The sequence below is a fragment of the Verticillium nonalfalfae genome, assembly GCF_003724135.2.
Source record: "Verticillium nonalfalfae strain VnAa140/NRRL 66861 chromosome Unknown scaffold_98, whole genome shotgun sequence".
Lineage (NCBI taxonomy): Eukaryota > Fungi > Ascomycota > Sordariomycetes > Glomerellales > Plectosphaerellaceae > Verticillium > Verticillium nonalfalfae.
In genome coordinates this window covers 3,428-29,113 of record NW_021167323.1, presented here as the reverse complement: position 1 = coordinate 29,113, position 25,686 = coordinate 3,428, and the positions used below count along the sequence as shown (strand labels likewise).

General features: G+C 56.0%; 7 protein-coding genes across 7 annotated transcripts; 4 read left to right on the top strand and 3 right to left on the bottom strand.

The window, feature by feature from the left end:
* Window positions 1-587: 587 nt before the first annotated feature.
* Window positions 588-2,149, top strand: D7B24_009573 (uncharacterized protein; the record flags this gene model as incomplete). Its single annotated transcript, XM_028643643.1, has 2 exons — window positions 588-758; window positions 839-2,149. The coding sequence occupies 2 exons, from the start codon at window positions 588-590 to the stop codon at window positions 2,147-2,149; spliced, it is 1,482 nt and encodes a 493-aa protein (XP_028492777.1).
* Window positions 2,150-2,964: 815 nt separating this feature from the next.
* On the bottom strand, window positions 2,965-4,990 carry RFA1 (Replication factor A protein 1; the record flags this gene model as incomplete). The annotated part of the gene is made up of 4 exons (XM_028643642.1): window positions 2,965-3,061; window positions 3,122-4,582; window positions 4,633-4,884; window positions 4,947-4,990. The coding sequence occupies 4 exons, from the start codon at window positions 4,988-4,990 to the stop codon at window positions 2,965-2,967; spliced, it is 1,854 nt and encodes a 617-aa protein (XP_028492776.1).
* A 451-nt stretch (window positions 4,991-5,441) lies between these two features.
* D7B24_009571 (uncharacterized protein) lies at window positions 5,442-6,537 on the top strand (the record flags this gene model as incomplete). The annotated part of the gene is made up of 3 exons (XM_028643641.1): window positions 5,442-5,589; window positions 5,650-6,381; window positions 6,443-6,537. The coding sequence occupies 3 exons, from the start codon at window positions 5,442-5,444 to the stop codon at window positions 6,535-6,537; spliced, it is 975 nt and encodes a 324-aa protein (XP_028492775.1).
* A 140-nt stretch (window positions 6,538-6,677) lies between these two features.
* Window positions 6,678-7,759, bottom strand: D7B24_009570 (uncharacterized protein; the record flags this gene model as incomplete). Its single annotated transcript, XM_028643640.1, has 2 exons — window positions 6,678-7,669; window positions 7,735-7,759. 2 exons carry the CDS (start codon window positions 7,757-7,759, stop codon window positions 6,678-6,680), a joined length of 1,017 nt encoding a protein of 338 aa, XP_028492774.1.
* A 4,247-nt stretch (window positions 7,760-12,006) lies between these two features.
* On the top strand, window positions 12,007-12,468 carry D7B24_009569 (uncharacterized protein; the record flags this gene model as incomplete). The annotated part of the gene is made up of 1 exon (XM_028643639.1): window positions 12,007-12,468. The coding sequence occupies one exon, from the start codon at window positions 12,007-12,009 to the stop codon at window positions 12,466-12,468; it is 462 nt and encodes a 153-aa protein (XP_028492773.1).
* Window positions 12,469-14,564: 2,096 nt separating this feature from the next.
* D7B24_009568 (uncharacterized protein) lies at window positions 14,565-16,840 on the top strand (the record flags this gene model as incomplete). Its single annotated transcript, XM_028643638.1, has 4 exons — window positions 14,565-14,961; window positions 15,027-15,556; window positions 15,607-16,357; window positions 16,413-16,840. The coding sequence occupies 4 exons, from the start codon at window positions 14,565-14,567 to the stop codon at window positions 16,838-16,840; spliced, it is 2,106 nt and encodes a 701-aa protein (XP_028492772.1).
* Window positions 16,841-19,098: 2,258 nt separating this feature from the next.
* D7B24_009567 (uncharacterized protein) lies at window positions 19,099-19,949 on the bottom strand (the record flags this gene model as incomplete). The annotated part of the gene is made up of 2 exons (XM_028643637.1): window positions 19,099-19,237; window positions 19,300-19,949. 2 exons carry the CDS (start codon window positions 19,947-19,949, stop codon window positions 19,099-19,101), a joined length of 789 nt encoding a protein of 262 aa, XP_028492771.1.
* Window positions 19,950-25,686: the final 5,737 nt, after the last annotated feature.

Genomic DNA, 25,686 nt, shown 5'->3' with positions numbered 1-25,686 from the left:
TTTTGGTCCCAGACAAGCTCCCGCCTCTTATCGAACAACTTGAGAAGCCCCACAATTGAGTTCTCACACCAGGTGGCGGAAGGGAGTCCAGGTGGCATGATAAGTCAGCATTTTATACATAGTGTAACCCTGGGGGCACGTCGGCCACGAACTAAGCCAAATGCACCAACACCACACACACTTGCTATTTTTGGTGACTACAGCAGGGCTACGTTATATAGTGCTTGCTGACTAACTGTATCATCAGGAGTCCCTTCCTCCACCCGGCGAGCGCAAGCGCGGGGTTGCCTCACGACGCAAGGCATAGCAAGTGCGTTTGGTCACTGACTAAGCTGGAGCTTCATCAAGCTGCCTACTTGCCAGTGCCTTCACGTAGCTACTCAATTCGAAGTCACGGCGTGCACATCACCGTCCTGAGTCGTGCGAGGGCAACATTACGATTCGTTTACCATCCCATTTCAATTCGGCACCCAGAGATATTGTCTGATACCACTAAGCGACAGAGTGTAGAGCCTGGAGTCTCGGCGTGCCCTCGACCGACGGCACATCCAGGGCTGACCACCAACACCGCACGATCAAAGTCACCAATGCAGGGCATCATGGTCACCACTGTCGAGTATCTCCTGGCCTTCCCACCCGACGGGAACACGACGGACAAGGTGTACGACAAGGCAGCCAGGAACCATGTCAAAGCCATTACTGGATTTCTTACCGATCAAAGCTTTACTATCAAGGCCACCTCCGGCGAGCTCTTCCAGGTACCGTCATCTCCATCCCCGCCTTCCCCCGCGACGTTCATTGCCGTTTCCCCAGAAGCTAACCATGAACCACCCTGCAGATCCTGGACCCCTCGATCAACTCCATCTCTTATCTTGCGGCTCTTCACTCGATCAGAAAAGCCAATGACACCACGCGACCCCTGCACCGAGACAACCTCAGCACTTACGCGCTCCGATTCCTTGAGAGTTTCGACGCACGTCAGATCCGCTATGCTGGAGATCTGTTCTCGCAGCTTGTCAATGACGTCTTGGCTGGCCAGTGGTTTCCTCGTTCTCAGGCTATCGAGGCCGCTTCAAATGCGATCCTTCGACTTGATCCTACCGGTCAAATGTTGACTTCTCATCATGTCAACCTGGTCATACTGGCCTACGAACACCAGGTCTTGGCCCCTATACTGCCTGTTATCGAGGAATCGTATGTCTTTGTTCCTGGTATGGTCAACCAAGACGCCGCCGAATATCCTTGCGATCGGAACGCTTCCCCGACACGGTACATCACGCCCTCCAGTCAGCTCACGGGCACTCTGACAAGAGAAGCCATCATTAAGTACGACTACCTCTGTGGGCTGATATTCTGCTCGCTCAGGCGGTGGAAGAAAGCCTATGCTGCCTTCAGCCGAATCGTCGCGTTTCCCAGCCGCGACGGCGGCATCCTCCCCACAATGTGCGACGCACACAAGAAGTGGATTCTCACCAGCCTGCTTGCCTTTGGCCAAGCACCAAAACTTCAGGCGTACATCCACCCCGGCGCAGCCAAACAATACCACACTTTGAGCAAGCCCTACGCGGACTTTGCTAGCCTCTTCTCGACTTACAACGTGTCCCAGCTCATCAGCGAAGCTACCAAAGGAGCGGCAATCTGGGAAGAGGATGACAACAATGATCTTATCAAGGAAGTCTTGAAAGGCTACCAGAAATGGCAGGTTATTGGGTTGTCTCAGATCTACTGTAAACTGAGCATTCGTGAGCTCAGAGAACAGACCAAGAGTGCTGAGACGGGACAGCTTCTGGCAACAGACCAAGAAGTAGAAGCTCTTGTCCATGATATGATCGCAACGGGCATGCTCAAAGGGTCCCTCGATACCGACACCAACGGCACAAGCTATCTTGCCTTCCTCCCCGATGGAGAGGTTCTCTCTGAGACTGAGTTTGCGCAAGAAATCAAGAAGGCGGTCGACAATCTCAAAGCCCTCGGCAGCATCGTTGAGACGACTGATTCACGCCTCATGGCATCTCGAGACTACGCTAGGCACATTGCACGCGAGCAGAAGCGCCAAGAGAAGGAGGGGCACATGGCCGACCAAGGCTTTGGCTTTGACCAATCCATTGAGGACGAGGACCTCATGGTCGATACCATACAGCACGGTTAGCGTCCAGCTCAAGACTCCATCGTGCACGCGCCTCCCCCGGTGCCCGTGTTCGCTACCTCGCCAGCACTCTCGAACTTACTATTGGAGGACTTGTCGCCTTCAGAAGAAAGCGATGAACCTATCTATAGCGCTTCTTTCATCAGCACCCTGATCTCTATCGCGTACCCCGACTTTGACGCGATCCCAGATGACCCGGGCTTACTCCTCGGATTCGGTAGTCTCTAGGTATGAGAACGACAATGAGGGCTGAGACAAAGAAAAACACGTGGGTACAGAACCGCAATGCACGAAATATATGAGTGACGAAGGCAACGACAAAACGCACGGCTTCTGATAATGGCATTGCTTATTCACAAACAACATGAAAGCGTTGTGGCTTACAAGTAGGGCGAAGGAGAACGAGGCCCAGCAGTCTCATGAAATCATAAGGGAGCCGGCGTTCGGAAACGGAGTTCTTGAGACTTCGGACAAGGTATCATGCTGAGACAGTGTGTGGCATATCATCCTCTTAGGCCTCTGCTAGTTTCTGCAGAGAAAAGGGGGTCAGTGGCAAAACTGGTCATAGAATAGCCAGTAGAGGAAACATGATGAGATCACATGAATGCGTTGTACGGCCGTGTTGAACATTGTATGCCTTGTATTGATCATAATTGTTCAGCAAAGGAACAGCACAATACTCTTCTCGGCTTTCGCCGTTCATGGCTCATGATACACTCGAACATTCCGCTTTTGCTCTCCATAATCCAGATATGCCCCCTAGGCGCGTCATTTAGTACCGTGATGTTCAGCTGCGACGCCATTGTCATACAAAAGCCTCACGAACTGATGCTGTACTGCTTGATCAGTTCCGCAAGCTTGTTGCCTTCCGACTTGTATTCAACCGGCGCGGCACTACGAGCCTGGTATCGAATTCTAGAAATAACCATTAGTTTTAAAGTCCTCGAAAGAACCTAAGTCCAATAGATATCTTACCTCTGGGACTCGCCGAAAGTGTCCATCTTGGCACTGCAGCGGAACGCGAGCTTCTTGCAATTGGCTGCCTCGAAAGCGTTGGCGAGCGTTGCTTCGTCGCCGCCCTCCTTGAGTTCCATGAGCTGATCCGCAGACATGCCCATGATAGAGCGGCCAACTTCGTCGAAACAGCTAAGCCACAGCTGTGATGTGTGATCGCATACGTTCACAGACATGATGTAGCGATACTCGGGCCTGTCGTGAGAGACGTCACACTTGTCGCAGCGCCATGTGCCGTCATTCATGTCAACAACCTTTTTGTTGCAGCCTTCGTTGCGGCAAGCAGGGTACGCAAAGGTATCCTGCTTAATATAGACAATGGTTGCTTTGAGGTTGAAAAAGTCCTGCTTTTCGCCCATGCCGAGCTGCTCGTCCTTGACCTGCACAACAACCTTGTCTTCGTCGGGGCGCCCAGTGGCAGCACCCAAACCGGAGCCCATGCTGTTGTGCGTTGCGAAGGCATCATTACGACCAGACGAGTCGTACCAGCCCTTCAGGCGGTGAGCATCAGGAATATCAGGGTCGACGGACATGGTGCCCGACGACAAGAGACTCAGACTGCGACCGCCAAAGTCGGAAACCTTGACACCCTTGAAGGCGACGACCGATTCCGGGCTTGCGTCAAAGCCTTGGGCAGACTTGCCCCAGATAGTGATGCGAACAGAGAAGTTGCTGTCGTCAACGAGTGTTAGTTCACGCTTCTCGTATGGTTTGCCTGTAGACTTGGACACGATCTGCGAGACTTCGCCAACATCTTTGAGTACACCGACAACGTCAACCGTCGCATCCTTCTCGACACTCTGCAACTCCTGGATGTTGCAGAAGTTGTAGCGAACCTGCGGGACGTTGGTTTGATCTTCGGCCTTCTCAATCACCGTATCTCGCTCAAAAGTGAGCTCGTAGTCGTTGGGAAGGTTGGTAAACTGCTTCTTGGCCATGCCGACCTTACAGGGGTTCGAGATATAGTAGACGGAGCCCTCTTGCAGCAGGTCGTAATATTGATCACACTGCTCGTTGAAGCCTGTCGCCTTAATTTCGCCGCTCTCGTCAAGCAGGTTGACCGAGAAGAGCTTGCCTTCTCCGCTTGGCTTGTGCCACGTCCGGATATCTGACTTTTGGGTAACGCGGGCCTTGATAGTCCATTTGTGCGCGTAGGGAGACAGTGCCTCGATGGGGTATATGTTGCTGCTGCCGTGGCTTGTACCGGCAACACTGCGACTAGGAATCTGCGAGATTCTTGGCTTCTCTTTCTCTTCCTCCTTCTTTGCTCCATAAAAGTTTTGGCCTTGGATCGGCGCATTGCCTGTGTTTCCCGCGTTGGGGGCTGCGCCCTCAGGGAGGGGTTCGAAGGCCAAGGGGTCACCAATTTTCTCAGGTGTGCCAAGTTCTGGAATGACCTCGAGACCGAGGATAATGAGGATGCTATCATCGTGTTAGCCTCAAAATCAGTCTCACATGAATAATGCACCGACTTTTTGCCCTTCACAGAGTTGGGTTGGTACTGGGTGACGCGAACAAGGCAGTTCTTGACGAGTTGCCCATCGTGAATCACGTGGTTGACCTGGGTCGCCATCATGGATTGGACATAGTTGTTGATGTCGCTCAGAACAATTCGGAAACGGTCGGCCGCCCCTTGCTGTCCTGCGAGAGGCTTGATCTGAAGGCACTGTAGAACAGGCACGGGAAACCTGGTGGCGACATTTTCGGGATCGTTGAAGATGGCGCTGTGGTCATGACAGCGGTCAGTGAAATTCTAGAAACGTGTGGGTGTTGTGGAATGTTATACTCAAGAGCACCGCGTGTAATCTTTGATGCAGCAGCAGAATCCATCTTGAGCTTGCTTCGTACAAGGTGGTGGAAAGCAAGATGGGTGACTCTGGGTTGGGATGAACTATAATAAGGGTGGGTTGATGGCAAAAGATAGGCCAGGAAACGACGCGTCGAACGCGTTCTGTTTAATGGATTAGACTGAGGCGTGTTTCCCGAAGATGGCGGGGTCGGGTATTTGGCAGTTGTCGCCACTGCATGACAGCTGGGGGTGGGCTTCTCCACTCGCAAGGCGCGTCGCGGGGCAGCAACGATCCGGACGTCATTTCTCCCCTCATTCGTTGTCAACGGCGCTGGCCAAGTAGTAAGTACCTAGCCAACAGAAGACACCAGGCAACCATTGTTTCTCTAACGTTCCTGACCCACGATTCAGCGGACTCTCAACTTTCTTTGGCGACTTTTATTGCACTGGAACCTTAGTACTACACCATACCATACGTTTTCAACTGCCATCATGGCTGAAGCCGAGATTGCGACGAAGGCGCCCGAGAGCGATGCTGCTGCTCCTGTCCAGGAGCCTGTCATTCCCGGCGACACTCCTGCTCAGACCGGACCAACCATGGGAGAACACAGCGAACATTGCGTTTCAGACCGGCCGGCTCGTAAGTTGACTTGGTGGTAGACGATTAAGGTAGTGAAAAGAGAGAGGCTCATAAGCACAGCACATGGCCAATCCGCTACCGGCGAAATCATCCAAATCAACGACACCGATGTATACATCTCCAAGCCCGCCGACTACCCCCATGCACAAGCTCGCTTCTTGCTCCTCCTTACAGGTGGTACGGGCGTTCACTCGACAAACAACCAGATTCAGGCCGACAAGTTTGCCAGCGAGGGCTTCCTTGTGGCTATGCCTGACATCTTCAACAAAGATCCGGCGCCGACGTCTTCCACCTTTGATGTCGAGCAGAGCGACTCCTTTCTAGATACTATCAAGCTCAAGGTAGCTGAGACCGCCAAAAGCTTCCAGATTGACATGTGGCTTGCGCGCCATACGGAAGAGAAGGTGCTGCCTATCCTACACCGCGTCATCGACGGGTGCCGGGAGAAGTACGCTGATGCCATCAAGCACGGCGATGGCATATATGCCGTAGGCTACTGCATAGGCGGACGCTACATTCTACTCCTCGGATCTGACAGCCAGGCCGTAGCACAGAAGCCCGCCGACGAAGAGGCTGGCCAGCTGAAAAAGGGTCCCTCTATCAAGGTTGGCGCGCTGGCCCACGGCGCATCTGTGACGCCAGACGACTTCAAGGGGTTAAGAATTCCTATCTCACTAGTGTGTGTAGAAGATGATCCCCTATTTCCTGAACATGTACGCACGTTCGGCGAAGACGCCATGTCCAAGGCGAACCTTGAGCACGAGGTTCGGGTCTACCCCGGAGTTCCGCATGGTAAGTGTTGTCACTTTTGCATACGAATGACGATCTGGGTAGTTGCTAACGCATAGTCTAGGCTTCGCTGTTGCTGGTGAATACGAAGATGCAGCCATTCGAGAGGCACAGGCTACGGCTTACCACCAAATGTTGAAGTGGGTCCAGGAGCACTAAGTAGGCAGGAAGGATCAAGTGCGCGGTGTGCGAATAGCTTTTCCTTGATATTGTGAGCCTAATGAACAACTGATGATGACCACTTGAACACACACAGCAGCTTGTCAAGTCTCTGTGAGATTATTATATGATATCTACGCCTATGAAATGGTACACACGATTTTGCCCGAGTTCTGGTTACCCTCTAGGATTTCATGAGCTTTCTGGATCTGATCCCACGGCAGAACGGTGTCAATGACCACCTTCAGCTTGCCGTTCTCAAAATCGGGCAAGTAGCTCTCGAGCTTCTCTCGTAGCTTTCCCTGGTATTCGAGAGTCCTGCTCCGCAGAGTCGTGCCCTCAATCCGCACCCTCTTAAACAGGATGGGCCGGATGTCGAGATTCTCGACTATGCCACCTCCCATCATGCCGAGCATGGCGATCCTGCCATCCCTAGCAGCGACATCAATGTTCTTGGTGAAGTAGTCGCCTCCGCCGATGAAGTCGACGACAAGGTCCACCCCGTTCCCACCAGTCGCATCCTTGATCCCTTTTGCCCAATCCTCGGTCTTGTAGTTGAAAGCCTTGGTTGCTCCTAACGTGCCTGTGATGAAAGAGCACTTGCCCTCCGTACCGGCTGTCGCATAGACTGCGCCGGCGCCGGCATCTAAGCTCAGCTGGATGCCGGCGATGGAGACGCCCGAAGCGCCGGCGTGCCACAGCACGGCCTTGCCAGGCTGGAACTCACCCACAACATGCAAGGCCTGGATGGCCGTGATCCAAGTCTCGGGGACGCCAGCAGCCTGCTCCCAGGAGAGGAAAGCTGGCTTGGGCATCAGCATGCCCACGTCGACGGCGACGTATTCGGCATACGCGCCGCCATATGCCAGACCAAAGACCTCGTCGCCGACCTTGAAGCGGGAGGTGTCGGTACCCTCGCCGGCCAGGGAATCGACGGTGCCACTGAACTCGACGCCGAGAATGCTGGAAACACCGGGGGGTAGGGGGTATGCGCCGTTGCGTTGGATTTGATCCATGCGATTGATGCCAAAAGCCTTGACCTTTACGAGGGCCTCGCCAGACTTGGGGGTCGGTTTAGGAATGTCGGAACTCAGGAACAGGTTCTCGCGGGGGCCTTTGCCGCCCCTGATGTCTGGACAAGCGGGTCAGACGAGGTGTCGTGATGATACCGCCGAAGTCTCGATGGCAGGGACGTACCAATTGCTCGCATCGTGGCCGTCATTGTCACCTCAAAAATGCCAAATGAGTCGTGCGGTGTCGTGCTGTTGGGTTTGCTGGTCAATGAAGAATGTTGTCTTGTTTTCCTCAGCTCTCTGGTGTGGGGATCTCAGGTGCCTTGACATCCGGTAGAATGGGGTCATGCTTTCCTGTCGTGTCGATGACGTGCGGCTCCAACATTCCCGTCCTGCTTGCGACTTACAAACCTAACGCCGAACCTGGGCCGACTGATCCACGAACGCATTCCGCGCTCTCCCACGCTGTCAACGCCAGCAAGTGAGAAGACGGCAGATGGTCCCATTGAGAGAGCCGAAAGGGCCCTCAAGCGTCAAATTGAAGACATAACATTCTTCTCAAGGTGTACGACACCAACAGAAGTCTACTCTCAACTCTTGTCCACAGCAAAGGGGCGCCTAACCGAGACACCGCGTGGCGCAAATCATCCAAGGCTGCTGCAGAACATTATTGTGCAGCGTGAAATGTCAAGTTGAAAAACGCTGTCGTGCTGTTCTCGGGATGACACCATTGCTTTGTGAGAGCAATGGCATGGAATTGGATCAAAGGCAGGCAAGACACATTGAACTACACTAATGCAAAGTGCTGATGACGCCGCCTCCAACGAAGCAGGCAGCTAGCGATAACTGCCTAGCGAGTCGCACGGCGATGGGGCAGTGGTAGATAGGAGGAGAGAGGATACCTTAAATCCCTCCCTCATACGACCTGCCTTGCTCGCATCATAATAATGGATCATTGAATCTCGGGGACGCAGGGACTGGATTTCAAGGATCACTTGCAGGTCATCTCGATGGCCAGCAACAATACGAGGCGCTCTGAACGCTGTGAAATGCTTCTAGAATTGGCAAGCTCCTCACTGGTCCAATGGGGTCGGATTCGGAATCAGGGTCAGAGTCAGGCCGGGTATCATGATTCTCCCTGCCCTCGCTTTCCCCTGCATGTGGAAGTCTTCCCTGTCCGCCCTTCCGCCTTGCCAGCGCCTTGCCCGGCAACCGGGAGCGGGAACATCAAGTCAAGACATGGTTGGCTCCCGGAAAGGACAACAAAAACATGGTGACGGGGCCAACAACTGGGGGAGCTCTGCTGAGTGGAAATTAGCTTGCGGGGCGTGGAGCGCTTTCTGGGTCGATAGTACACAATGATATGGAAAACTCGGCTCCGTAGCTGGTGGCTCAGGAGAAGCTGATTTGCCCGTCACCAGCTCACTGACCCCAAAAGCTTGAACTCTCACACACGACCCATGCGATCCAACCCCTTTCGAGCTGAGGAGGAGTCGGAGCTTTGCCGTCTGAAGGCGCCTCCGTTTCGATGGAACTCCTGATCTCCCGGAGATGCCAAGAAGAGGCGTCAAGGCCCGAGAAGTCATCGAGCAGAAACACCGATTGCCTGCCTTTGACTGACGATCACGGCGCGTCCTATCTTGGCCAGTGTGTTTACGATGATATGCTTGCTACCTGAAGCGAGGCAAAGTCACAGGTAGCAAGAGCAAAGAGTTCAAAACTGTAGGACCTGGGGACACGGCCCGCTGGGCGGGTGATGCCCAAGCGCAGCCCCCCTTGGTGATCTGACCAGCACTTGAGCGGCACGTCGTCTCATATCGTCAGACCGCCAGCTTGGCCGGCTTTGCTTCCGGTCCCCCAAGCTGGGTACTGGGTGGGCTGGCAGGGCTGGTATCAATTCACATCGTACAGCAGGTTCGGCAGGCCCAGCAAACCTCTCGCCTGGAGTCTTCCCAGGTGTCAGACACGCATCGGGGCGGCTTGGCAGATGGGAGACACAGGGCAGACTTTTCCGGTGCACAGGCTTCACAGGGCAGGGGGCTTGTACCTGATGGGTGAGTTGGTCGCTGTTGCCAATTTTGGAGACGGCCCCAGAAAAGGCTCAAAGGGCCCCAGGAGCAATCCACTAGGAGGGCAACGATTGGCAAGAGAAGCCCCGATCAAAGAGTCTGGACTCTGGTGATCATCGACATACCCAGTTTTCTAGTCATCGTATTGTTGTTTTGCACCCCATTAGCCGGATTGGGTTGGGGGCCTTTTTTTTTTTTCTCGTGTTGTTAAACAGGCTGGGAAATTGAGCGCAAAGCCGTCGGTGATATACGCGAGACCTGACTCGTCCGTTCACTTCTCCATGCCGCCCAGCGTCTGCCCCACTGGAACTGATAGCGCTGGTACTGGCCTCTGTTGGAGCGCCGCTGCATCATAGCACCTGGGTGGGCGTGCCGTGGCCTCCAGAGAAGCATCGTCACCGTAAGGTACCTATTTTACTTGCCTAGGTACGGCTGACCCCAACTCAGCACATATGACTCTATTGAACCTTAGTGCAATCTCTGCGAGGCTCAATCTCCTGGCTCGCCACCCACACCATCCACTTCCACATCCGCCCGTCCAACCGCCCATCCAGCCGTCTAAGCCCAATCGGCTGCACGACCTGAGCGCGCCGCCCTTACATCGTCCCCATCCATCACATCTCGCCCGCGACTGGCAACAGCGAGCGATGAGCGATTAGCCTTGGACATTAACTAGGCACAGTTGAAGCAGCGGCCTGCTCAAGGGATCGGGCGGGCCTGCCCAGCCGCACGGAACGGAAACCAGGTGTTTTGGTGCGATCGATAAGAATCTGCGGATGGCACCGTCAAGCTGGCCCTTTCGCACTGGTAGAACGAAGTAACAACAACTCCAGGAGCCATGGTTTTCATAGCCACGTATGGGTCATCGAGTAAAGTCAGACGCGTCGGCCTTGACGCGTGGTAGAGGAGTGCAATCTGCTCAATCTGCTCAACCGCCTTGGCTGCCTTCTAGACGGAGCAGGATGGCGGTTCACCAGCCTGTCTGCGTCGGGCTTTGTGTCCAGCGATAGGGTTCCTGCATTAGTGTGCCCCGAACCAGCAGGACAGGCGTCATCAGCTCAGGCACAGCGACTTCCGCCAGTCAGAACCACCAGGCCGTATGCGGGACGGGCAGCCCTGCGTCGACTGATGGTGGTGTTGGTTCGTCTTGGAGGCCCACCAGGTCATGCACTAGAGTCGTGCACAATCCCCCAGTAGGTAGCCAGCAGATGTACAAGTCACTTGTGCTGCTCATCCGACTGAACAGCAGCCGTCGTCTCATACGCGCGTCAAGGCACATCAATAGCGAGCTACAATTACGGTACGCCGGGTCCAAGCAACGGACCAAGAGCACGGGCACTACTACCGTGCTAACCAGCCGGGGCAGAAAAGTTAGTTGGCGATTGCACAATGGCCGACTCGGACGGACGATGGCAGTGTCCATTCCAACGCAGGCCATGGACTGGCGACCCACAGGCGATCACGGCCGAGCCGGTACGAGTTCTCAATCTCTCGCATTGTTAGGATTGGCAGGGAAGCAGGGGAAGGCCAGAGACAAGAGAGAGATTGTGTGGTGAACAGCGCCGGCAAGAGCCCGCTTCAACAAAAACAGGGCACGTAGACAAAGGCCCAATGGCGAGACGGGCAGCGCTTCCCTTACACCCCCCCTATCCATCGCTGACTGTCTGGGCTGGCGAGGTCTATCTCCCTGGTCTGTCAATTAGAAAACGCGATGAGTTCATTCGACGCCACGGTAAAAATGGAGTCCTCTTTTGCCGACCCAAATTAGGAGCGAGAAATCTGGCAAAGGGGGGGGGACCTGGCGCTGTATGAGTGAATGTGTTGTCGGCGTGAGCGTGAGTGAGCATCGGGTGTGGACCGCTCGGTGCCAGGGCCAAGCGGCACCCAGTGAGCAGCAGCGGCTGGCGGAAGAATGTCAGCGAGCAAGCCAGCGCTGAAGGGCCATGGAAAATGGACTTGGAAGACAGGGGTGGGGGATGGATCATGGATAAGATGGGTGGATGGGATGAGTGCCAGGAACTCAACCCGGGAATCACACCTGGGCATCCACATCCGCACACCCCTTGCGGCGAGAAGACCCATCCTTGCCATCCTACCCACCACCCCTGACCCCTGGCCTGGCCCCATCGCCAGCGTGGACTGCGCGGGTTCTCCCCCTTTCCCCTTGGACCTCGCTCGTCTGTTGTTTGTATAAAGTCCTTTTCATCCTGTTCCCCCATTACACTTTTCTTCCTCTCCTCTTCACCCACACACACTCGCTACAGCACCGACCTAGACTTTCAGTCACTTTCATTCGTTAATACCAGCGCAAGCTACCTAATCTCTCCAACCCACTACCACTCAGCCATCACCTCGCTCTTCCCCGAGTCGATTTAATATCAGTCAAAATGAAGTACTCCGCTGCCACCGTTCTCGCTGCCGCCACCGCCGTCATGGCCGGCGCCTACGGCAACAACGTCACCTACACCACCGAGGTCGTTGAGGTTTACACCACCTACTGCCCTGAGCCCACCACCCTCACCCACGGCGACAAGACCTACACCATCACCAAGCCCACCACTCTGACCATCACGGACTGCCCTTGCACCATCTCCAAGCCCGTCCTGACCACCTCGGTCGTTGAGTGCCACGACTGCGCTCCCCCCGCCAAGCCCACCTACACTGCCCCCGCGGTTCCCCACGTCCCTGCCCCGGTCCCCGGCCACAACCAGACCACCACCAAGGTCGTTGTCCCCGTCCCCACCACCGAGGCCCCTGAGACCGTTCCCACCGCCGGTGCCGGCAAGGTCGCCGCCCTCTCTGGCGCTGGTCTGGCCGGTGTCCTCGGCCTCGCCGCTTTCGTCCTGTAAATTCGCTACCTTTGAGGTCAACACTCGGCGTTCGCGTCTCTGCCTCGGTCGCCCGCAACGGTCAAGGGGGCGGCGACGCAGCCACGCGACAATCAGCATGACGCGGACGGCGAGCGCTCTTAGTGTGGAGTTTGCGGGCGTTGCGGGGTTGTTCGGATACCCAGGATCTTCGGGAGGTGTTGCCGGCGGTCGGGCGGTCTGGACATAATTGGGCTCGCCAGCCGGCAGTCGATATCAACAAATCCAGTACATTCTTGTACCTGCTTCGTGCGCACATCTCGGGTGATTTCGTCACAAGTGAGGAGGAAGAGGAAATGAGGAGGCTCGACTTCTCGCCCACGGAGGATTCTGTCTTGCTCAAGATACCTGTGTGTGCGGTCTATACCAATTTTTGCCCTGGGGTTCCTGAGGCGAGGAATATTAATGTGTTCACGATGGAGCGCAGCGTTTCATGGCTCTGATCATACGAAAGAAATTCGATCCCATATTTTGTTCCTCCCTCTACCTAGTGGCAAACTTGTGGTATCCGTTCCTCGTCGGATGTTTTATGGCTCTCTTGTACAAGCTAGACCTGAGTTTCTGTAGTTCCCATAATGAAACGCAGCACGGAGAGACCACTTTTGGTCCGACAGCTACTTGGCCTTCCGCACTTTTCTGCGTGTACATTGTGACTTCCTTCGCAACGATGCGACTTGCGTAGAATGCTCTGACCACAGGTCCGGGACGCGAAGAGACGGGGGGGGGAAGCGGTGAAAGGGGCGGCAGCCAACTGGGATCTCCAGAGACTACCTAGCTGACAACACCTCCGCTATTCTCGCCCCCAGTAGGAGCCATTGCTGGGCTCGGATTTGTGTGCCGCACAGGTGTGGATGCTTATCGGGCTTACTGGGGGCCGCCAATCTCGCTTCTTTCTTACAGTTTGAGCTCATTTCCCTAAAGCGAGTGGGCCCACCCACCGCCCGGTTCACGGCGCGGAACTGAGCAGGATTGAGCCTATGGGTCTTATTTTGATGATCGGGACGACATGACGCGACGCGACAACGACAAGGCAGGTACCAGAGATAACGAACAGGCCCTGGTCACAGACAGAAGGGGCAGGCACCTCGCGCTCGTTGGCGCAAGGGTGGTGTTTTGGTTTTGGGTGTGGAAAATTGACTGGTACCTAGGTAGGTAGGTAGGTACAGCAAGGTAGGTAGGTACCGACCTAGGTAGATGAGATACGGACGGATCGGGTGCGTCACGTGATGTGGTGTTGGTTGTGGTCCTGCCTTTTCCTTTGTTTTCTTTCTTGCTGACCGCTGGCGTCAAGGTTCAGTGCGGTATGTTGAAGCACGAGTGAATTGTTTGCTTCGGTCTCGTGTTGGGCATATATATGAAGTGTTTGGTTCGTTGCAGGCGAGGGCCTGTTTGCCAGGCGGCATTCGGTAGCCGCGACTCTGCGCTCTCGGTTCGATATCGGGTCATTCATGGAAATCTGCTGCTGTACAGTACTCCGTCCAGGAGAGCGTCTACAGAGCTACCTGATGTGTAGGCAAGCCCAGCAGGACCTGATTTTGCACCTCGTCGCCACATACATACACACATGCAGATCGAACTCAATTAGGTGCCTACGCGCAGACCCAATTACAGCAGCAATGGCATTGTTTCGCCTTTGTCGCCAGCAGCACACCTGTTGAGTGGACAGACATCCTGATTCTTTGATGTCCTGCTCTCATCGTCTGTGGCCAGCTGGGAGCAAAAGGGTGGCAGGCGGCGTTGACAGCTCGGCTTGGCTCTTGCGGGGCTCTCGGCAACCTCTCATGACGCCCCCGGATCAGCGGACGGCAGTGCGGGGAAGCACAACCGGGGTACCTGCCGTGAGCACCTAGTGCCTGGGTAGGTAAGGTAGGTCGGCAGGCAGCTTGGGGAACTGGAGGCCCATGAGACGTCACATTCTCGCAGTGCTCGCCCTCTTTCCTGGACTACATCCTTTGGGCCAGCAAACCATTATGCCCCCATGGCCGAGGAAGAGCCCGCCAACAGGCTTAAAGACGTTGCATGCCGCCTCTCTGGCCAGATCAGCAGCATATCGTCACAACCCTCTTACCACCACAGCCATGCCGCAGTCCTCGAGACCATCACACCCTCAGGACGATGTGCATCGTCAGTCCCTTGAGGACCCAACATCGTTTTGGGGCCGGCAGGCCGACCACCTCTATTGGCACAAGAAACCTTCCTCGACCCTGGTCCAGGCGAAGACGACCCTCGGGAAGAGCGGCGTCACTCATGCAACGTGGTCTTGGTTCCCAGATGGGCAGATCTCGACGTGCTACAACTGCGTTGATCGCCACGTCCTTGCCGGTCATGGTCACCATCCCGCCATTTTTTATGACAGTCCTGTGACCAAGACGAAACAGACCCTGAGTTATGCACAGCTTCTCGACGAGGTCGAGGTCCTTGCTGGCGCCTTGCGCGAGGAGGGTGTCAAGAAGGGCGATGTTGTGCTCATCTACAGTGAGGATATTCTTTCATCTCTTTCCATGTTCTCCATCGAGCCTTGCCCTGCTCACACAAGTCAGTGCCCATGATTCCTGCTGCCCTCATAGGCATTCTCGCTGCGAGCCGTCTCGGCGCCGTGCACGCCGTCGTTTTTGGTGGCTTCGCCCCTGCCGCCCTGGCCCAGCGGATCGAGGCATCCCGGCCCGTGGTTATACTGACGGCATCGTGCGGCATTGATGGCGCCAAGGCACCGGCCGCCTACCAGCCCCTCGTCGAAGAAGCCCTTCGTCTATCTTCGCACAAACCCCTTCGTGTCGTGGTCTGGCAACGCGACGAAGTCCGGTGGCATCCTATCAGCCGCAACATAGGCGAGCGAAACTGGCAGAGCATTGTCAAGAGCTGCCGTGCTCGCAATATCAGAGCCGCCTGCGTGCCCGTCGCCTCGTCTGACCCTGTATACATCATCCACACATCTGGGACTACGGGTACTCCCAAGGGCGTGAGGAGGGATGCAGCCGGTCATGCGGTCGGGCTCCAACTCTCAATCAAGTATCTATTCGACATCCATGGACCTGGTGATGTCATCTTCACGGCGTCTGATATCGGATGGGTTGGTTGCCTCCTCTCCACCATCGACACAGTCTTGCTGACAACATCTAGGTTGTTGGACATAGTTTCATCGCCTATGCCCCTCTCCTAGCCGGTGCTGCGACAGTTCTCTACGAGGGCAAACCAGTCGGCACGCCTGACGCATCTGCCTTTTGGCGAGTTGTCGAAGAGTACCGTGTAACTTCCATGTTCACCGCCCCGACAGCTCTACGTGCCATAAAGCGGGACGACCCCGAGAACGCGCGCCTCAAAGACATTGGCAACCGCGGGGGCCTCCGTTCACTCCGTGCCCTTTTCCTCGCCGGTGAACGATCCGAGCCCGCCATCATCTCAGCGTACCAGGAGTTGCTCGACGAGTACGCTGCGCCCCCGGACGAGGGCGGATCCCACGTCATCGACAATTGGTGGTCTACCGAGTCAGGAAGTCCAATAACGGGTCGTGCTCTCGTACCTCACGTTGCTATTGACGCGAAAAGGACTGATCGTCACCCACCCATCGGCATCAAGCCCGGTAGTGCAGGTAAGGCAATGCCAGGCTTTGACGTGCGGATCGTAGACGATGAGGGTAACGAGGTCCCGCGAGGCACTATGGGCAACATTGTGTTAGGGTTGCCCTTGGCTCCGACGGCATTCCGAACACTGTGGGAAGATGAGGAACGGTTTTACAAGGGCTATCTAAAGCGGTTCGAGGGGAAATGGGTCGACACTGGCGATGCTGGCTTCATTGATGAAGAGGGCTACGTCAGCGTCATGAGTCGCAACGACGACGTGCTTAACGTGTCAGCACATCGTCTATCTAGCGGTATGTCCCTATCTCCGTGCCACGACCCTCGAAGCTCCGACTGACGTGATACTAGGTTCCCTTGAACAGGCCATTACCTCTCATCCTTTGGTCGCTGAGGCCTGCGTCGTGGGCGTCCCAGACGCCCTCAAGGGCCAGCTGCCGTTTGCGTTCGTCACCCTCTCTGTTGCCTCGCATCCCACCACCGCAGTGCCGGATCCCGCGCTAGAGAAGGAGATCCAGGAGCTTGTTCGCGCACAAGTTGGTGCCATTGCGACGCTGGGGGGCGTGGTCCAGGGTAAAGGGATGATCCCCAAGACTAGAAGTGGCAAGACCTTGAGGCGAGTGCTGCGGGAGCTGGTGGAGAATGCATCCAAGGGGGATTTTGAGAAGGAGGTCAGCGTGCCCAGTACGGTGGAGGATGCGGCTGCTATTGATGTTGCAAGGAAGAAAATCGGCGAATACTGGAGAGTCAAGAGGAGTGAAGGCAAGGCAAAGCTCTGATGGATTGCGCATGCTGGGTCTGTTTACATTGACGTTCTTTCGTAACTAGATCTTCAAGCAATGTGGCGTTCTTTTGCCTATTCTGGTCAAAACTTTGTCTGCCCGCCTCCCTTCTAGGGTTTTCAGCATCTGGCTTTCCTGTGAATTTACCTGCAAGCATACGTATTGGCTAGGCAGCTTATAGATGGAAGGTACCACTGGCGGTTGATATGTGCTCTATTACCTGTCAAGTAGCATGCCGAGGCGTGTTGGTTATCCAGTAATTATGCAGTCGGCAACGAATATCATCTTGCACAGCTCTGTGGACTGTACGCAGATTTCGATAGGAATTCACTTGGTGGCAGAATACGAGACCAGGCTCACCTGCTTATGGTATGTATACCCTGGCGATATTCATGGAGGGGTCTCTATCAGTTGTTCATCTAACACCTCTGAATTTGAGTTTTCAATGAACAATTTTCAATAAACAACAAACATATTGAAGATGCTATTCGCCACTGGAACACCGCTTCCTAGAACAAAAAGACGACACTGGACCGCGTCATCCTTTTCCCCTTAGGTAAACCACCAATGGACACCGGCATGCGTTTTCCCAGTCACGTTCCCCAAAACCAGAGCTACAACATGTCCCGAAGCAGTGCGTCTCTCCCCCTTCCTGCATGCTGTAGCCATACCGCCCTGGCTCAACGGCATCAATGCCGACGGAGACCTCGTATAAGCCTATCCTGCTTCTCGCCATCCAGATCGCCCGATGTGAATCAAGACGGCGCGGCCAATGAGATCACACTTGTGATCGCCTAGGCCCCTCGTGGCCTTGACACGGCAGCACGCCCTCCATACCGTACGACGCCCGCTTCTTCCTTGGGGATAGAAACCCCCCCCCCCTTCCCTCTTCTCGTTGCCAGCCATGTCGTACGGCGGCGACCTAGGGTCTCGAGCACGGAATGAGGAAGGGAGGAAACGAGGACGAGAGATGCAGTCGTTTCACGGCATGTTCGTAGCACAGAGTTCTACCCATCTGCTCTGCAGCACGGTGCTGGCGGGTCGGTCTCGTGGTACGCGGCCGACGAGGGCGAGCCGAGAGGGGGTGTAGGGGGTTGGATGATCGGTTTTGCCACTCATAGTGTCCATCTTTGGCGAGCCGCGTCCTTGTTGCCAGGAGCAGCCAAGAAGGACCCCCGTTGCGTTTTTCGACTTTCCCTGGGGTGTTGATTTGCAGCGATGCAACGGGGCCGTTTGGTCGAGTCCTGTAGTTGGGGTGAGTTGTTGCGACAAACGTGACGGTGGGTTGCAAAGGTGTTTGCTTGTCTGTCCGTCCGCGGATAACGTGTGACGCTGCTGCGCGCTGCGTGGTATCACGGGGGTACAGATGGGGGTCTCCCTAGGAAGGCAGGGTTGGGTTCCTATGTGCGTGTAGTGGGAAGCACAAGATGCTTGTTATGTTTGTTGAACGTCATGTCGGAATCGCCATGTTTACTCCTCACCAGGGTGGGAGCGTGGAAGTTGGCAGTATCGAGGACTCCCCAACTCCCGAGATGGAAGGCCAGATAGAACAGCGAAACATCTCTTATGCGTGAAGGAACACTGTAGGCTACAAATGCGGTGAATGGTCTTTTAAAAAAAAGAAAACGGAATATTTGTCGACCCAATAACATTGCTTCGCCATGTTCACACTCAAAGCCAAATACCATGGGAAAGGAAGTCGAGAAGAGCAGAGGAGTGGGAATGGGAGGACCCGATGGCTGGCGGCCAAGTCAATCGCATGAAAGGCCCGGTAATCAGAGCTATAGATATGGTGACCAGCTACTGATCTGTCCGAGATTCCTTGGTGGCATCAAGCAAGTACGAGGATGAACAATTTTCACAAACACATCAAAAGCCCGTTGACCATTGAAGTCGTGCACCGAGGTCAGACCAAGAAGCTAGTGACGCAAAACATGCCCGCGCACGCTTCAAGAAGATGACCATTGTCATATTGTGAAAAAAAAAGCACGGCACACTGGGAGCTGTCTCAGCGAACACCCATGAATCACCCGATACAATTGAATGCGTCACCGGAAGTTTGCCGATCGAACACCATGAACCGACGAAAAGCAGTACAGCCAGCCTGCGCCCCATCCGAAAGCACAACCGTTCCCCATGTACCCGGGTATCAAAAGAGGCCGCAAAGCCAAAGTGCAAAAAAGAAAACCAACGCTGTCCCCCCCTTTGCCCCTTGTCAGACTAAGACGCCGCACATCACGAGCTGGCCAGCGCCATCATGACGTCTTGAACGCCGAAGTAACAGGCCCCGTCGTGTACGTGCCAAGCACGCTCCGCTGTCCTTCCCTCGCCACTTTTAAGCCTGCAAACCGCGCCTCGGATAACCGTTTGCCGGCCTTGAGGCTCTCAAGAACCCTGCAGCGGTCAGCACTCGACAGATCAAAACCATCCACCCAAGGAAAGGAGACGGAGCTTACCACTCGGCGGTGACGTACTTGACCGCGCAGCCGGCCATTTTCTTGATCTCCCTCTCGAGCTTCATCCCCGCCAGGCCGCCTCCCGAGCCTCGGCCGCCACCGACGGGTTGCCCGACAATGACGTGCGTGACCTGCCTCCTGCCGAGGTGCAGCGAGACGCGCGCGCCGTTCTCCGCCAACAGACGCTTGAACTTGTGGTCCGAGACGAGGGGCGCCGTGCTCCCATTGACGTAGACGACGACGCCATCAAAGAGGCCCCTGCCTCGACCCCCAGCCGGCTCGACATTGTCATCGTCGGCGGCGGCGGCGGCGGCGGCGGGGGGCAGTGTCTCCCGCATGCGTCCCGGCGCGAGCAGCATGTCGTGGACGCTACACTTGGCCCTCTCCCTGACGGCCTTGGGCACGACGGCGCCGACGGCGGGGTCAAAGTCCTCGCTGCCGGCGCCGTACGTGTCGCTCTCGCGGGCGCCACCCGTGTGCCCGGCGCGAAACTGGCCCATCAGCTTGCGGTTGCGGCTGTCGCGCCAGCCGAGGCCAGGCCGTGTGTCGGGGCGCTGGTGGCCGGTGCTGCTCGAGTTCCAAGGGTCGAAGACCTTGCCGAGCCTGGGCTGGGCCGAGGGAGGGAGAGGCTCGTTTGGTGGCTGAGGCATGGCGCTGATTTCCGATACTTTCTAGGTTTCTCTCTTTCTTTATACGTTCCCTGCCAGCTGTGTCGGCAGAGAAGATTGACATGTAAAGATAAAAGGGAGAGACCGGTTCGCATCAGCACGGGCTATCATGGGCTCGGGAAATGTCGTTGGCATTGACAAAGCAGGCCTAAACGCGCTGTGCGTCTGTGGCGCGTCCTCCTGTGGCTCAGGAATCCAGAGACAGCTGACGACCAAAGTGACGGGCCGGTCGAACACGTCGGTAGCGCGAAGTCAGCTGACATGCCTTCACCACAGCGTATCGTCCAGTAGATCAACAGCACCATATCACGTGATACACACCATGTGGTGTCAGCCTCGAGGGGCATCAAGAACGCACGGCATGCTCCCACGGATGTCCAACAGGTCGGGCTCCAGCACCTTGGACCTCGGGGCCGCATCGCCAGAGCGTCTGCACGCATAAATGCGCCGTGTGCATGGCCAGCGCCTACCCAACCCAAGCCAATCTCGAATTGCAGGCGGGGACAGCACCCGCCCACCCACGAGCCGCGGCACCGCTGCCACGCCGAAGCCCTCGACTGTACATGTATGTGGACATGTATGGCGCTGGAGTAGGCATTGGGGGTGGTGAGTAGGCGGTGCTGGCGATGCGATGCGATGCGATGCAATGTGCTGCAATGCAATGCAAGGCCATGCAATGCAATGCAGGCCGCCGCCGCCGCCAACGAGTTACCGCCACCTGGACCGAACCGGACCCCTTGCTTCTATATGTATTGGGACGAACAGCGCATCCGCCGTCCTCTGCTTGTCACCTGCACACCCAATACACACATGCGCGAAGGCTTCCTTCCCTTTGCCTGTTCCTACCTCTCACCTGTTGCTATCGTCCTTCACCATCGCTTCAGGCATTGTCTTCTCTGCTTCACTCATGTCTGTCACGCACCTGCCCCTGCCATGCTATACTGCCCATGCTCATTCATACATATGTGTGTGTATGTAAAAAGAGCACGAATGTGGCTCGTGGCCGTCTATACCATGCTGTCCCAGGTGTTCATGCACGAGATGCCCATGGGCTGTGATGCCACGCCAACATTTCGCTCCCGCATCCATCCCCCCCCCCCCCCCGCCAGCACAGCACAATGGCGGGCACGGCTCCCGGCGGCGTCTTCTGGCTGCGCACCGTCTTCTTCCCCATGCTACTCCCTCAGTGCTACAGCGTCAGCTCCGCACCCCCCCCTCCCCCCAAAGCCAGTGAACACAGAATGAGAGTAAGTAAGTAGGTCCCCTCCCTTGCCCCCCCGAGCAGTCATGTTCCCTGCATAACGTACGCTCCAGATGAGATTCGACAGCATGCCACTGCATTACAATGCCCATTGTTGGCTGCGTCCTCGTAGCCACGTTTGAACTGGAACGCGAGTCCCGAGGGAGAACTGCTGTGACGGCCGCCGCTCTACCGGCATGACCGCAGCCCTTTCTCTCTCTTGCTCTCTCCGTCATTCATACAGCTCGATCATGCGATGCATGCGAGCGAGTCTTTCCTGAGCCGTCGCCCCCCCCCCCTTCGCGCGGTCTTTGTTTTTGTGTACCACATGTGCACAACGTGGCTAACCTCTTGACGACTTGCCTTCCCCATATCGACCTGCCTGTCCGCGCCCAGGGAGGGGTGTGCAACCTTTTCGTTTCGTAGACGCATCGCCAACGGCGCGACACGAAGCAACGCCGAGAAGAGGGGTTGTCTGTCGGTCCCGGTTCCGTCCCCCGATTATCCCCTCTCACCCCCCCCCCCCGGTTGTCCACTCTCATCCGACAGGACCTTCGTCATCCCGCCCCAGGCGCCCCTCTTTCCTTTCAGGGCGCTAGTTGATCGGCTCGAGGACGCATCTGACAAGAAGGCTGGCAGCTTGCCCGATGGCTTTTGTTATGCCAAGCAAAGGTGGAGGGATGTCCTGAGGGACCGCAGTAAGACTCGCCATGGATCTCAAGTCTCCAGCCTTCCAGGCCCTCCTCCCCCTAGCGCATGGGTCAACCTCGCCCCTCCCCTCCTCCTCTTCGCATCCCCGCGGCATTGCCCACATCGTACGTTGTACATGCGCCAGTCAGCCTACGTCCACACACACACACACATACACACAGACGCGCCGATCTTCCTTGGACAGGCCAGCATTGAACATCCGTCTTTCCTCACAGGTCATCGTCCCCAAGGCTCCTACGTCGCACCTTGTACATCCAGCCCAGGACGCTGCAGCGCCCGCATATGTGCTCGTATGCGAGGCATACGTGCGTCGCCGCAAAAGAGGCTCATCTGAACAAGATAAGGGCTCGACATTGTTAAACTCGACGACGATGCAAACTCTGACGAGAGAAATCTCCCTCGCCCTTCCTTCCATATCCCCGTCGGTCTAGGGCCAGGACCGGCCAGACCGAGAAAAGCGAGCCTGTCGTGCCGTGTCCGCTTCTGTGCATGTTCTTCCCGTCTCTGCCCGCCTTCCGCTATCGCAGCCAGTTGCTTCATCGGGGCGAGGGAGCGAGCGAGAGGGGGGACAGGGATGTCAAAAGAGGAGGAGGGGGTTTTCTGCTAGATATCGCGGGCTAAGGTTGTTGGCGGAAGAACTCAGATCGTGGCGGAGGCGGCGACGGCGGTCGCCGCTCCGAGAGACCTCGATCTCTTGACGCGTTCTCTCTGCAGAATTGGATTGAGCCACATCCATGGCCCATCAATTCCCTCCTGCTCGGCTCAACAACACAAGCCACAACTTGGACCGATGTATGGAACGGACGACGTTGTGTTGGGATCATTGCCGCCGCGGGCAGTGTGCAAACTGATTCCCCACCGAAGGCGAAAAAGACCTTGCCTGCAGCCTTCCCGACACATGCAGACCACGGGAGACTGGGGTACGCGAGAGGGGCTCCGGGACAACTTGAAGGTGTCCCGATGGTGATGCGGGACGGCTTTTCGTGCGACCTACGATGAGCATGTCATCTTGCGTATCCTCTCCAAATAGTGCCTAGCTGTCGCTTTCGGGAGTTTGATCGCCATCTGCGCTGGCTGTCCGTCATCTTTCCGGAAAGAGGAGTGTGCATCTGGCGTTCGCCATGGGTTTTGTGACAATGACCTGCAACATAGTACAGAAAGACTGTAAATGTATTGACCATGTGAATTACCAGCGACACAAGGTGGCTGGACGGAGCTGTCCAAGGAGCGTCTCTTTGCGCCACTTCGTCGATTGTCTGACCTTCTCAGTCGCGAGACTGGGGCGTGCGACAGGCGGGCTCACCCAGGCTGCGCTTGTGCAAACCCTGAGCTGGTTGCGCGATTTCTACTTGACGAAGAAATCCCATCCCAACCTCTTCCACGTCTGGCATGTGGTTCCTTCCAGCCATCGTTTGTGCCTCCCTCGCCTGGCCTCCACACGTGAAAGCCGCGCGAGGGACAAACCAAACGCTTAGCGACAAGACGAGCAAGGTTGCCCTGTAGGCGAGCCATGGGTTCAGGTCAGCAAGCCCTACCTGATTGGGGTTAGGTCCGAACTGACCGGCGGAGAACACAAAGTCATCATCAATTCGGCTTGAGCGACAGGGGAGGAGGTTCTGTTTTCCCATCACACTCGGCACAACCGACAAGGGGGAGGGTGTTGTGTTAGAAAGGCTGGGAGAGTAGCGGTGTGAAATGCGCTAGACTGAATTAGTGACGAGTTTTTGCCAGCCTCATGTTGAGCAGCTCAACCCCTGGGTTGATGGCCCTCAAGAGTCAAGCGGCACTGTACCCGGATCACAGTGAGAGACACGCTGCTATCTTGTCGCCTCAATTGCGCAGGCCGGTTTGGAGATATTCTTGTGCATATATGCGTGTCAAGCTATCAGAGACAATGTGACGTTTTCGCCTGCGGCAGAATCTCGTTAAGCCGGCGTGTCTTTTGACCCAACAGCCTCCTGGGTGGGTGTAGGGGGGTCAGTCAGAGGTGTATGCCACCCGTAAGACAAGGCAGACGACAAAATCCGGGGTTGTATAATGTCGATGTTGGATTGATGGGGCACATGCTGTGGGTGCACCTACATGCGTTATGCGAATTCTACCGAAGATGAACCCCGAGTCAGAGGACAGAGGGCCACAAGTGTGCATTCCATCCGCATGGCATGGCAGGCGAATTTCTTCAGACGGCTGCTCCCGAGCCGTCGTGCCAACATGAACAATTGACCCTCCCTTGGGCCGTCCATTACATCAGTACCTAGATGTTGAGAGCAGCTCAACACACTAGAGCTGGGTCTGTAGGTGGACATCAGCGATGGCGATGAGACGGGGACACGGTGGATGAGGAGGCAACTTGGCCATGTTTCCGTCCATTTCCGCCGACCGCCTCATCGCACGCGATTCATATGCTGGGCTAGTTCCGAATGTGTTGAGCCTTCCATCGGTCGAACCACGAGCCAATTATTACGTTCGGATAAAGTGCGGTCAACACTGGAGTGTCTGATTCAACAGCCAGCCAGTCTAATGATGCCAGCTCGTCAGAGAGTCGGTCTGTCGGCCCACACAGCGAACATTTTTCCCGCCTTGGAGGGACGGAAAGGCGAGACCAAGCCAGACCAGACCAAACCAGACAGCCCAGGCAAGACAAGACACCACCAGACCACCCACCGTGTGGGTGGTTGACAGATGTGTGGGTGTGCGCGTGTGGATGTCAATGGTGTGGATGTTCGAAACGTGGATAGCTGTGATTCGCTTGGCTGTGCCTCTGGCCCAATCTCACCTGTCTGGCCAAGGTCGGCGAGGACGTGTTGTTGATAAGCCAGCGAAATGGACAAGTCCACGACAGCGACCCAAAATGCGACCTCCTCTTGAATCCAGAAGGAGGGGGGGGGGTGGCGGTGGGCAATGGTAGTAACTGGAGTACGTGCCTAATCTTTCGACGCCGCTTGAACTGGTATGAAGGATTGGTTGTTCGGCTGGCGTCAAGGCTCACGTTGCATCCGTATCAGGCAATCTGGCCTGGATGTAGCGAATGCGTATACCGCTACGCACACAATCCATTGGAAGGTGAAGTGTCGATTGAATGTTGGCAGACAGTCATCCTTCAAGCCTCAAGCCTCAAGGCGGACGCTTGGCTACGTTGCTCATACCAGTATCAAGTCATGATGGCCAGGCTGCTGATGCGGTGTTCGATTCAGTCAAACTCGGACCGCGTCCGTCTCTCGATTGGTTTGCTTTGATAACCCCCCCCCCCCCCCCCGGGTGCGCTTGTTCGACCAGTCTAGGGCAGACGAACGGGGGAGGCGGGGAGGAGGACAGAGGAGACTGTGGGCAGCAACGCCATCGCAGTGCCGGGGGAAATACCATCGGATGTTCCTTGCAGAAAGCGGCGAGATGGAGAAGACGGGAAGGCTAATGTAACTAAAGAAGCATAGGCTGCGCCCAGCACTGGCGCCAGTATGGTAACGAGCTTAGACGGGGGAGGGGAGGGACGAAACTTGTGTGGTTGGGCTAAGAGAGAGACACACACGGACTGGTGGCGGGTGAGGATCATACACACGGTGCTCGGAACGGGATGAATTAAAGGGTCTAGGGGGAGGAAGGGAGAGGGGGGGTGAAGTGGTCATGATGCTGCCTCAGGCACGAATTCACTTACATCGTTCGTCGTTGACGGGAAGGAGAAGGTCGGTCAGGGCTGCAGGGCAAACCGACCCTCCGAGCTAGAGAACGAGGAACCAAGCGCCGTTACTTCTTGCTACTTTGGTCTCAACA